An 11,464-nucleotide genomic window follows, 5' to 3' on the forward strand; every position below is an offset into this window, starting at 1 on the left:
CACCACTTGTGGGCGTGTGGATATGCAAGGCGGAATCTGAGACCGCTCTGACTGCTGCCTCAAACCCACCACCACTGCTGTGAGTCTCTCTCCAACAATCCTCCGGTGTCTACATCAGCTAACCCCAGCACTTGGCCTTGAGGCTTTGATCTAATCAGTATCACGAGAAGCGTAAGCCGGAGACAGCGCTCCATGTCTTGAGGGCGCTCCGCCAACTTTACTATTCCTCTTGGGTCATCTTATGATCCTTGCTGGCTACAAGATTCATCTTCTTATTCTATCCTTTGTCTTTCGGATCTCTCGCACAGCCCGGCCGGAAACTGGTGAGTTTATATTTTCTTTTTATATACTGCTTCATTTCGCCCATTGCTCTCTCAACTATAACTTGGGCTGTCCTGGGTGCACACACTAACATCAACATCTTGTTGCAGGATTTGGTGGATCATGGAAGGCACTTCGGAGGATGATAGTGGCCAGAGGCAGAGGGACAATAGCCTGGGCCCGGCGCTTCCATCAACGCCTTGCCTATCTTCGGAGCCTCCTACTGACCTTGCCGACCGTCAATCTCACATCGGTCTCAACAGCCCTCCCCGCAGCTCACCTCTCCCAGCTACCAAACAGAACTCAAGCGGCTCCATGGAGTTGACACCTACTGTCATGGTGGCAGGGCCGCCTACTGCGGATCCCGCATCCGAGGGCCTAGATGCGCTGACGCCGGTCGGGGACCCTGTCGAAAGTGAAGAGGATGAGTCTATGTTCGTACTAGACTACATTGACCTGGCCGGCGAGAACGAGGAGGACGAACCCATGTCTGTGGATGACCAAAACGACGGAAACGCCGACGAGAACGAGCACAACGACAAGACCGTGGTCGTGAACGACGCCAAAGCTACGTCTCAACAACCCCAGGACTCTGGATCGGAAGCGGAAGACCCATACGAACTAATATTTATCCTGGAGGAGGAGGTACCCGAGGGGGCCCGGAAGCGAATGCAGGAAAACGCCAAAACGAGAAAGCAGGGGGACGGTCAACGCGTAAAGCGCGAGCGGGAGGATGATGAAGAAGACGAAGACGGCAGCGACGATATCCAGATCATCGAGAAGAGTGAGCTTTCAGCCGAAGCTTTGAGGCGAATCAAGGAGCCCCGACTTCCGAGCCTGAAAAAAGAGGGCCAGACGAACCAGACATGGCATCAGCAACACGACAGAACGCCGGCAGCCATCGTAATTGACGACGATGAGCTGCAATGGGTCAAGACGTTGCCTCGGACAAGCATCCCTAGCACGATCATCGAGATCAAAGAGGAGGATGGTGGCCGCCAGGAATCGATGATCAAAGCGGAAGAAGGCACTAGCTCGTCCGGAGGCAAGGGAAAAGCCAAGGCAGATGGTACATTTACCCCGGTCGATGGTGTTGAGCAGGCGTTAGCCGCAAACTGGGGCGGGAGCAGCGCCAAGACCGTGATGATGAGGTACCTCCGCCAGACCAGCAAACTCCTGGAGCTGGATGCTCGGGAGAAAGAATCGGGTGCAGTGGAGGTGGAGACGTTCGAGACTCGCGCCAACCTTCGCAAGAAAGTCGCCGAGACTGAAATCGAGGTCAACCGACTCCTGGCCAATCGGCAAGAGAATCCGGATGATGAGGGTGAGGATGATGGTTCGGACACTGAGAACCCCGACGATCCTGACTACGTGGATCAACCCGCCGGGTCCGCGCCAGCTCCCAGAAGGCCACGAGGCAGAGCAAATGAGGGAAGGCCAGCAACCAGGAAGCCGCAGTTTGTGGCAAGGTCGGCCAAGGAGTGGTGGGCCCGACGGTACGCCAGGTCCGAGGAGAAGGGAAGGAAGGAGACGGATGTGGTTCCGGATCTCTTCCACGCGGGCAGCCGCGAGAGCGCAAACGGAGGCAAAAAGGGCAAGCGTGCAGCCGAGCCCACGGATGCCAGGGACAGGCAGATGCTGGACATGCTGAGAGACCAGGACCCAGTCGCGGCCCGCGCCGCACTCGGCGACATCCCCATGCCCGGCGCCATAACCACGACCAAGAAGAACGAGCTCTTCGATGCCATGAGGGAGGAGGCGGCCAACAACGCCAAGCCGAAGACGGTCGAGGAGGAGATGAAGATCCTGAGGAGGGCCTCGGCATCCTTTGGGCGCGAGAGGTGCAAGGCAGCGGCCGGCCTCTGGGAGCTCAGGTGGATGAAGAGCCGCCTCTACCACCACCAGCTCGTGGGGGTGCACTGGATGCTCGGCAGGGAGTTCTCCCCCTCGGGCCCCCACGGCGGCATTCTCGCCGACCAGATGGGCCTGGGCAAGACGGTCGAGATGCTGGCCGTCATCACGCACAACCCGGGCAAGCCCACGCTAATCGTCGTGCCCGCGGCGGCGGTCTCGCAGTGGCAGGAGGAGATCAGGAAGCACGTCGAAGCGATGCCCGTGTTTGACGAGCGCAACAACAGAACCAACAGCAAGCCGCTCAGGGTGTTCCAGTACAAGGCGAGGGGGCCCAACAACGACATCAACCAGTGGAGCGACGCGGACATCGTCCTCGTCAGCTACCAGGAGGTGGCCAGAGCGTACCCGTCTGAGGAGGCCCTGCGGCGCATCTCGGGCATGGGCCTGGAGGGAGACGAATGGCGCAGGGAGATGGACAAGCAGCTCGGCCAGCTGTACAAGGTGCAGTTCCACAGGATCGTGCTGGACGAGGCCCACGCCATCAAGAACATCAACTCCCGAACCTCCAAGGCCTGCATCCATCTCCCCGGCAAGTATCGATGGGCTCTCAGCGGCACGCCCATCCACAACAGCATCGAAGGTACGTTCAAACTCGCCAGGAAACTGCGTCCGACATGCAACTGACCGTTTGGGTTTTTAGAGCTGCTTCCTTACTTCAAGTTCCTCGGCGCCGACTGGGCTCTCAGGGATATGGAAAAGTTCTCCAAGAAGTACGGTCGCAGTCCCAACGAGATTGCTTCCATGAAGGTTTGTTTAATTTCGGCCCTATCCAGAATATGCCAGGTTCCTTTTCGGCATCAGCAGTCGGGGCAAAAGCTAATCAGCGAGAACCATGGCAGGACAATCTCAACGCTCGTCTTGTTGCCATCGTCCCCACGCTGATGATCCGCCGGCGCGTCGACGACAAGTTCGTGGGGCAGGATCTGCTTCGGATCCCAAAGACGAACCAGCCCGTCATCATCAAGGTGGACCTTTCCGTGGAGGAGCGCATCATATACAAGCGGGTGGAGCATCGGTTCCGGGACAATATCAGCAATAGCATGAAGACGGATGCCGAAGACGGCCAGGGCCATGGGCAGAAGAAGATGAGGACTTACTTTGCGTACCTGACCCGGCTCCGCCAGCTGGTTGGCCACCCGTTCCAGATCGAGACGACTATGCGCGTCGACTTCACCCTCGAGGACATCAGGCACGTCCGCATGGAGCTGGCCCAGCTCGGCGGCCAGACGCCCCTGTACATGCAGATCCGACGCTGGATGGACACGGAGGAGGACCGCAAGCGCAGGGAGCAGGAGGAAGAAGTCGGCTTCGGCAGCGGCGGCTTCGGCGGGCTGTTCAACATGGACAGGCAGCTGTCTCGCATCGAGAGCGAGAAGCAGCTGGCCGACGTCATCTGCCGCATCTGCTACGAGCTGCACGATGAGGAGACGAGGATCACCGAGTGCGGCCACGCCTTCTGCTTCGAGTGCATCCAGAACCTGGTCGAGGACGCCGGGCGCCGGGGCAGGCAGGCAAAGTGCCCCGCCTGCTCGGCCATCATCACGAGCCACGTGGTCCTGGGCAAGGAAATGTCCGGGGCGGGCCTGGGCGGCGAGATCAACGAGCCGGCGGGCCGCGACGGCGGGCGACGGGGAGACGGCAAGCCGCCGGCCAAGAAGGCGCGCAAGGAAAATGGACTTCCCGGAAAGGGCTCCGACTTTTACGGCGTCGAGCTGCGGAATACGACCACCAAGAGCGCCACCTTCCTGAGGATCGCCGAGATGAATGAGAATGCCGTCCTGCCGGCCAGTGCCAAGACTACGGCGGTCAAGCGCAAGATCATCGAGTGGCTGAAACACTACCCCAACGACAAGATCATCGGTATGAACGGAACCCTTCCTTTGCCACTAACTGTGATAGCTCTTGAGGTGACATGAGAAACTAACAAGCACAACCCGAAATTCGACAAGTCTTCACACACTGGGTCAACCTGGCGCAGGTCATCGGCCACATGCTCAACTCGGAGCGCATCGGCTTCCTCTACTACTTCGGCGCGCAGTCCATCTTCGCGCGGCGCAACGCCGTGGCCGAGTTCAGCAAGGACGACACGCCCGTGCGGGTGCTGCTGGCGTCGACAAAGTGCGGCGGCCAGGCCCTCAACCTCACGGCCGCCAACCGCGTCATCCTCGTGGACCTGTGGTGGAACAGCGCCGTCGAGCAGCAGGCCTTTGGCCGCGTCCACCGCATCGGCCAGACAAAGGAGACGCACTTCGTCAAGGTGGTGGCCCGCAACACCATCGACGAGCGCCTGCTCGACATGCAGAACGAGAAGGACGTCATCATCGGCCGCACCATGCGCGACGGCCAGTCGCTGACCGAGACGGAGATCCTGCGCCTGTTTGGCGCCGAGGACGACAATGTCGAGGGCCAGGAGGAGGGGGGCGAGGGTGACGACGAGGCCGGCGGAAGCAGCAGCAACAAGGTAAAGGGAAAAGCAAAGGCCAAGGCCGGGGCAAAGGCCAGGGCGAGAGGGCGGCTGCGGGACGTCTGCGACGACGACATCGACAGGGGCGAGATCCTGGCCGATTCGGACACGGAGCCCGACACCGAGGCCAGGCAGAGGAAGCCGGGCAAGGCAGCACCGAGATTCCAGCCCTACGGCGAGCGCGACAGTGGCGAGGGCTCCAGCGGGGCCGCGGTCATGCATGGTGGCGGCAGCGATGCCGGCGACGAGGTCGTGGCCGACGCGGTCTGGGACGAGCACGCCGACATCGATGACGAGACCATGCAGAACCTGCTGCTGCAGGCGCAGCTCGCGGGCGACGCGTCCTCGGTGACCGATCACGGGGAGAATGAGCCGCTCGAGGAGGATGATGATGAGGAGGACGAGGACGATGACGATGACATGGACGTCGCCCACGGGGAAGAGGCCCGGGGCGCCGCGGCGGGCTCGACGCCTCATCCCGCCGACGATACGGCTGCCCCCGCGCCTGCCTGGGTGGATGCCGACGTGGCCATGCAGGACCAAGAGTTGCGCCAGCCCGTCGCGATGGGAGAGGAAGAGGGCGAGAACGCGGCCGAGGACGTTGACATGGAGCAGGATTCTGGCCACCAGGTCGATGGGCACTACGACGAGCAGCAGTACGGCGAGGACGAAAATTAGAACGTCTACTAACCCGGTCGTCGACTGCTACCTCGTTCAGCATGTTTGGTTTGTATGGCGCGTTCCAGCGTCGACTTCTCTTTTATCTTCACATCTCGATTCACAAGACCACCACACTCCACTACTATCCCTTACTCTTTACACCCCATTTCAACCGATATTGCGCATGAGCCTACAAGATTTACCAAAGATTTCCCCAGTTTCTGTTTCGTTTGCGAGAACCAGTAAAGGCAAGAAAGAGGAGAATCGTCGCCCATGGAAAGAGTCCAAAAAAGGAACTCGGGAAAAGCATCGAGCAAAAGAGCATGTCAAAAACCAAAAGAGGAGCAGGAAGCAGGAAGCAGGAAGAAATGCGGATATCCCACATGGATTCTTCTCAATTAGGTAGATAAGCTATCATAGGTAGTCCTACAAACCGCGGAGGAACTCATCAAGCGTGATGGGCTTGCGCACTGCGTTGTTCAATCCTTCGTTGAACGTGACCCAGACCATGCTGTCCTTCTTCGCCGCCGCCCCACCCCGCCCCTTCGCGTTGCCGTCGGCGTCCTGCAGGGGCCGCGGCGCCTGTGCGATTATCCTGCCAAAGAAGTCGCGCTTGACGGCCACAGGGGCTTCGGGGGCGACAACGACGTCGACGCCCCTCTTCGCCGTCGCAGCCGGGTTCTCCTTGCCCGGGTTGACGGGCAGCGGCTCGGCGCCCTCGTGGTGGTGGTCGCCGCCCCCTCCTCTGAACCTCGCTTGCCTTGCCGCCGTGTCTCGTGCGGCGCGCGTCTTGTGCAGCTCCTGGTCTAGAACCTGTCGGACCGCGTAGCGCGTTGGCGCCTGAGTGGAAAGGACGTGGGCGCCCATGGTATCGAACGTCGAAAGAGCATCGATGTCCCTGGAGTGGCCGAGCGATGTCAGTATACAGTTTCACCAAGTTGGACATAAAAGGTAAGAAAGAAAAAGGAAACTCACGGCTCTAGCCTGTAAACCCACTGCGGCCGGGCAAAGGCTGAAGGGTTCGCCTCCTCAATCTTGCCCTTGACCAGATCAATGTTGAGCTCGGCCAGGACCTCGGCGGCGCGCCGCACCATGGTCTTTTCCGACTCTCGCCGGACGCTGGCGATGGAACTGACGCCCTTGTCACCGCCCCCGCTGCCCCCGACCACGACGGGCTTCACGTTGGGCGACACGAGCCGGAGCAGGTAGGGGAGCAGGTCGGTGGCCACGTGCTCCGGGCTGCGGAACGAGCGGGCCAGGGCCGGCGACAGGTTCGCCTGGATGGCCTGCAGCGCCGCGCGGTTGTGCTTCTCGGCCTCGCGCGCCTCGTAGTCGGCCCGCGGGCCCGAGAAGGGAACCGGGGCCGCGCCGCCGTCGGCGCCGTCGTCGTTGCCGCCGCCGCCGCCCCAGTTCCTGTCGTACCCGGCGTTGGGCACGTGCCGGCGCGGCGAGGCGAAGAGGCTGTGGCAGGCCAGGACGGGCTGCGAGAGGTACGGGGCCAGCTCCCACTCCTGGCCCGTGAAGAGGCGGGTGGAGCACATGTCGTGGAAGTTCATCCACTCGTACGCCGTGTTGGGCTTGCTCAGGTAGCAGTCGTCGTTGAATTCGCGCCCCGGGAACTCGGCAAAGATCTCCGTCATGATGCGGTCGACCTCGCCGCTGGCGTCCACCATCTCCCCGAGCCGCGCCATGGCGTGCTTCTTGTCGTGCTCGGCGAACCCGAGCTGCGCCTGCGGCTGCTCGCGGCGCGTGGTCCTGTCCGCAAGCCCCTGATCGCCCCGTTGCTGCTGCTTGGGGAAGCCCGCGCCTTCCTGGAACACGCGCGCGACCACGTCCTTGGTCCCGCCCCTGCCCAGGCCCCTGGCGCCGCCGCCGCCGTGTGCCAGCTCGCCGACAACGTTGAGGTCAACCCACTGCCTCGTCAGCCGAGGCGCAGAGCCGTCAGCATGGGTCGACGTGGCCCTCAGGCGCCCGGCGACCCATTCGCCAACGACCATGACGCCACGAAGGTCACCCTCTACCGTGCTCTCAGCGCCGCGCCGCGCGTTGATGCCGCTGGTCATGCCCCAGGCGGCTTCACACAACTTGCGCGCCGCATCCTTCTCGCAAGGGATGCCCTCTTTCTCGAAGACGTTCTTGAGACGCGTCACCACCGAGTCTATGGTCGGCTTGCCTACGTGGATAATTTCGGCGAGGCCGGACTGCCGGAGCGGCCTTAACGAGACGTGGTAGACATCGTTGCAGATGAGAATCAATGGTCTCATCTGCCTGAAATCGTCGCCTTTCTTCTTTCGCCGGGAGCCGTCAGACGTCAATCCAGCTGCTGCACTGTTCTTCTGATCCGTTGTGACGAGGTCGATGAGGGCCTTGACAAAGCCACCCTCGCCCGACCCGCCCGAGCCGGACACGACACCATCTACCTCATCAACGACAACACAGACTGGCCTGGCAATCTTTGGAGGCGGCTGGCCCGGCTTTCCGTCTTTTGGCTTGTGCTGCTCGACCGTCTTGACGTTCTCCGTTCCGAGACTGGTCCGGATGCGACCCTTGACCACATCCCGACTTCGGTCGTCACTAGCGTTGATCTCCAAAACCTCGTATCCTGCCTGCTTCGCGCAAACATGTGCCAGGGTCGTCTTCCCCAGACCCGGCGGCCCCGTGAGCATCAGGATTTTGCGGTGCGGCTTCTCGTCTTCTTGGCCCTGCTGCTGCTGAGGAGCTTTTGCCCCGATGCGGCGAGAGGCTGCCTTGGACTTGGCGGCCTGGGGAAACACCACGGGATCCCAGCGCTTGAGCCAACGGAGGACCTGGCGGTTCGTAAGATCGTCACCAACGAGATCCATGAACTTGCGGGCGCGGTACTTTTCTGTCCACAACAGCGTCTTCTTCGGGCGCTTTCCTATCTCGGCGGGCACAGTCTCGACAGATTGAACGGGGCGTTCAACAGCCGGGACAGAGCGGCGCTGAGCCGCGGCTTCAGCAATAGCAGCCTCTGCCAGGATCTTTTCCTTCTCCTCCTGCTCGGCGGCGTCCATGAGCGCATGTATTTCTATGCCATAATAACTTCGTTTTGCGCGCCCTTCCTTGTGTCTTGATCTTGCCGCCACAATATTCTCATAAGATGTGAGCTGGGTTGGTTTTCTCTCTCTAATCGAGAGAGACTTGCCGGAACATGTTTGTAGCGTGAGGGGCCGTGTGGTGCTATCGTCTGGGATCGTGTAGTTGGCCTCTTGCGTCGGGGCAGGGCGGTCGAACAACGCTCGATAGCGTTCCTCCTCATCGGCCTCTTCTGCCGGCTCGCTTCTCCGCGTGCCAGGGTTTGTGGCCGCGGCCTCAGGTTCCTCCTCCGCTAGTATGTCAAGCGCCCCATGCAGACTTCGTTTTGTGTTGATGGTGTGATCAACGAGGATTCGCTTCGGGGCGGGCTCCGAGGCTAGCTCCTGCAATTCGCTCTCATCGTCGTCCGAGTCGTCGTCCAACATGAAGCCAGCCCGTGTCCGGGCCTTTGGCTTTTGCGGGGGGCCATTGCCGCGTGTCGGAGAGGCCAACGGACGCTTCCGGGGCGGGGACGATGTTTGCGGGTAGGATATAGGAGATGATGCTAGCATGGTGGGTTCGGGGCGGTTGGGTGAGGGCGCTGGGTTGCTCGTGAGATCGACTGTCTAGGTAGGGGTCGCGTGCTGTTTCGTTCTCGTTCTCGTTCTCGTTCTCGATTTAGTTCTCACAGCGTGGTTGCTGCCCCTCGTTGTTGGCGTGGTTTGGCAGCCAGGAGGGCTCAAGGTTGCCTCGCATCTAAATTGATACGCGAGAAAGCGCGTGTGGAGGCGCGTCACATCCATTACTTTGGATTGATTGACATGGGGTAGCCGATCGCCCCCTGCTGACGTAATGACACATGATGTGCCCAATTGCCATGCACCCCAGGCGATGATGGCGCAACACCAAACTGCACAAAGTACGCCATCACCATGATCTCCTGGGAGTGCTGGCCTCGTTCTTGTTCTAAGCACATAAAATATTCAAAATAAATCGAATGGAAGCATCTTGATCCCATCGGCCAACCGCCAAGAAATCTCGGGCTCGATAAAGGTCTGACTTCTGACTGAGTAAGCGCCACCAGTGCCGGGTCACTGGGTGCAGGGCCAATTGATTTGAAGCTTGACTGCTCCTTCCACTTGCCTGGATTTGACGCTGCGCCTCGCCAGCAAGGGGCCTGGCTCAAGACCTTGCAGCACAGAGCCGCAGCGAGTCGCCCCCACTATCGGCTGCCAAAATTGATGCCTCTTACCTCTCGCTGTGATCCTCCATAGCTGGTCTTACTAACTCGACCACCTTACTGTTCGCGTCAACTGCCCAAACAAGCGATATAAAGTTCTCGCTGGCGCAGCACACAGCCGCCGTGTGGGAGTAACAGCCCATTCTTCACCTTCTTTCCCAAGCAATCGCCTTGGGAGTCTACGTATTTTCCCGATGACAGATTTGACACTCGACGCACTCTCTCGACCCCCTGCTATCCCCTTGACTTTGCGCTTGGCACAGAGATCTGCAGTGGTTGGCCACAACTTCCACTGCCGAAATGTTGAAGCCAAGAATCATCGCCCCCAGATCATAACTCCCGCCGACACCACGGAGCCAGGCTCCCCCAAACTTCAGAGTCGGCAACGGGCCAACCCCATCGATCAGTCGAGATGGATGCACTCCCCGAATGCTGAACCCAAGCAAGATGCTGACCCTCGCTCTTTTTCTCTCCACTCTAGAAGACGCAGGGCAGAGGCTGGATACGGCGCCAAGATGCCCAAGTCACCGCCTCCCTCACACCAGTTTCCGACTAGAAAAAATAACCGGTTGGTACACCTCACCCTCTCGATCGAAAAGAAGCGGGACATAGATCCGAACCCGAGAAAGTGGGAAATGCCCCAGGGTCTGCCATACACCGGCCCACCGCCACCTCCCCTAAAGCTCAACGGAGATGCAGAGATTCCGGATGTTCCCAACATAAAGAAGGATCCTCGGTCACGTCAGTGGGGCTCTCAGGCTCCAGCATTTGTTCAGAGGATCGTCCGGACTGCGCCGGCAAGCCCAACTCCGCCTCGGGCTAAGCAGCAGCATCTGATCGATAGTCAAATCTCGTCAGGAATGGGTGGCACTGTGAACAGCAAGGGATCCGAAGCTACGTGCCCTCCCGGCGAGCAGGCCAGTCCTATGAAAGCAAGCGACGATACTACAGGCTTCGTGAGAGGCACCGACTGGGCGGCGTGGTTCAAGACCACCACGAACTGGGACAAGAACAAGGTAAAGTTGAGACATGCTAACACAGACGAACATCAGTGGCTCGAGAAGAGACCAGAAGGAACCAACAACGGAGGACCAACGCTCCGTATCCAGGAGGCAGCAGAGGGAAACATGACAGGAGGTGGTAGAACATAACGGGTGGATTACATGAGAGGGTATAGTAGATCAGCGTGTATGGCGCTTCTGTGCAAATTGATATCTTGTTTGACCCATTTTCATGTTTGCCGTGGTTTGTCGTCCGGGGCCACACCATATTTGCCTCGTTCTCAGCCACAGCAGATTTGCTTTCCTTTTCCTGTAGGCAATCCTGGCCCTTAGAGGTTCCTCAAGGGTGCCCAGAAAGTACAGCACCCAAGTAGCCAACTTTCTACTGCTGACATGTCAATAGGGTCTACCACTCATCTTGCATGTGGAGCCTCCCCGCGGAAGATTTCATCCAATGACAGATTCAACCCACACCAAAAACGGCAAGTGTCCACCACCCCAACCCTTTCTACGATAAACAGCGAAAAACACCGACAAGCCATGTAGCCGGGTCCAACCCGTCAGAGTGGGTGCCTGTCCTGCTCCCAAAGAGAGGTCTTGCACACTCGGACCCTTTCGTTCAATAGCTTAGATGAATTGCTCACCGGTCATCCATTCCATCGCGACTATGTTGACAGATCATGGAACCAGATTGCAGCAGTGATGAGACTAGATCGTGGAGTGGATCTGGCCCTCCTCAACCTCGAGAGGAATCACCCGCATAAGGCACTGCCGTCAACGTTTTGATCCGAATCAACTAATCCACGTGGAGAAGTACCCCATGCCCCC

The 11,464-nt window shown here is 59.6% G+C and overlaps 3 protein-coding genes across 3 annotated transcripts; 2 read left to right on the plus strand and 1 right to left on the minus strand.

Moving 5' to 3' along the window:
* Positions 1 to 636: 636 nt before the first annotated feature.
* Positions 637 to 5,829, plus strand: GGTG_03029 (hypothetical protein; the record flags this gene model as incomplete). Its single annotated transcript, XM_009220807.1, has 4 exons — positions 637 to 2,815; positions 2,876 to 2,956; positions 3,064 to 4,095; positions 4,185 to 5,829. The coding sequence occupies 4 exons, from the start codon at positions 637 to 639 to the stop codon at positions 5,375 to 5,377; spliced, it is 4,485 nt and encodes a 1,494-aa protein (XP_009219071.1). The 3' UTR covers positions 5,378 to 5,829.
* Positions 5,712 to 9,194, minus strand: GGTG_03030 (chromosome transmission fidelity protein 18). Its single transcript, XM_009220808.1, has 2 exons — positions 6,335 to 9,194; positions 5,712 to 6,257 (listed from the first exon to the last, which is right to left on the minus strand). The coding sequence occupies exons 1-2, from the start codon at positions 8,965 to 8,967 to the stop codon at positions 5,786 to 5,788; spliced, it is 3,105 nt and encodes a 1,034-aa protein (XP_009219072.1). The 5' UTR covers positions 8,968 to 9,194; the 3' UTR covers positions 5,712 to 5,785.
* Positions 9,195 to 10,270: 1,076 nt separating this feature from the next.
* On the plus strand, positions 10,271 to 10,786 carry GGTG_03031 (hypothetical protein; the record flags this gene model as incomplete). The annotated part of the gene is made up of 2 exons (XM_009220809.1): positions 10,271 to 10,651; positions 10,688 to 10,786. The coding sequence occupies 2 exons, from the start codon at positions 10,271 to 10,273 to the stop codon at positions 10,784 to 10,786; spliced, it is 480 nt and encodes a 159-aa protein (XP_009219073.1).
* Between the last annotated feature and the right edge of the window lie 678 nt (positions 10,787 to 11,464).

The sequence above is a fragment of the Gaeumannomyces tritici genome (assembly GCF_000145635.1).
Source record: "Gaeumannomyces tritici R3-111a-1 unplaced genomic scaffold supercont2.2, whole genome shotgun sequence".
NCBI classification, from domain to species: domain Eukaryota; kingdom Fungi; phylum Ascomycota; class Sordariomycetes; order Magnaporthales; family Magnaporthaceae; genus Gaeumannomyces; species Gaeumannomyces tritici.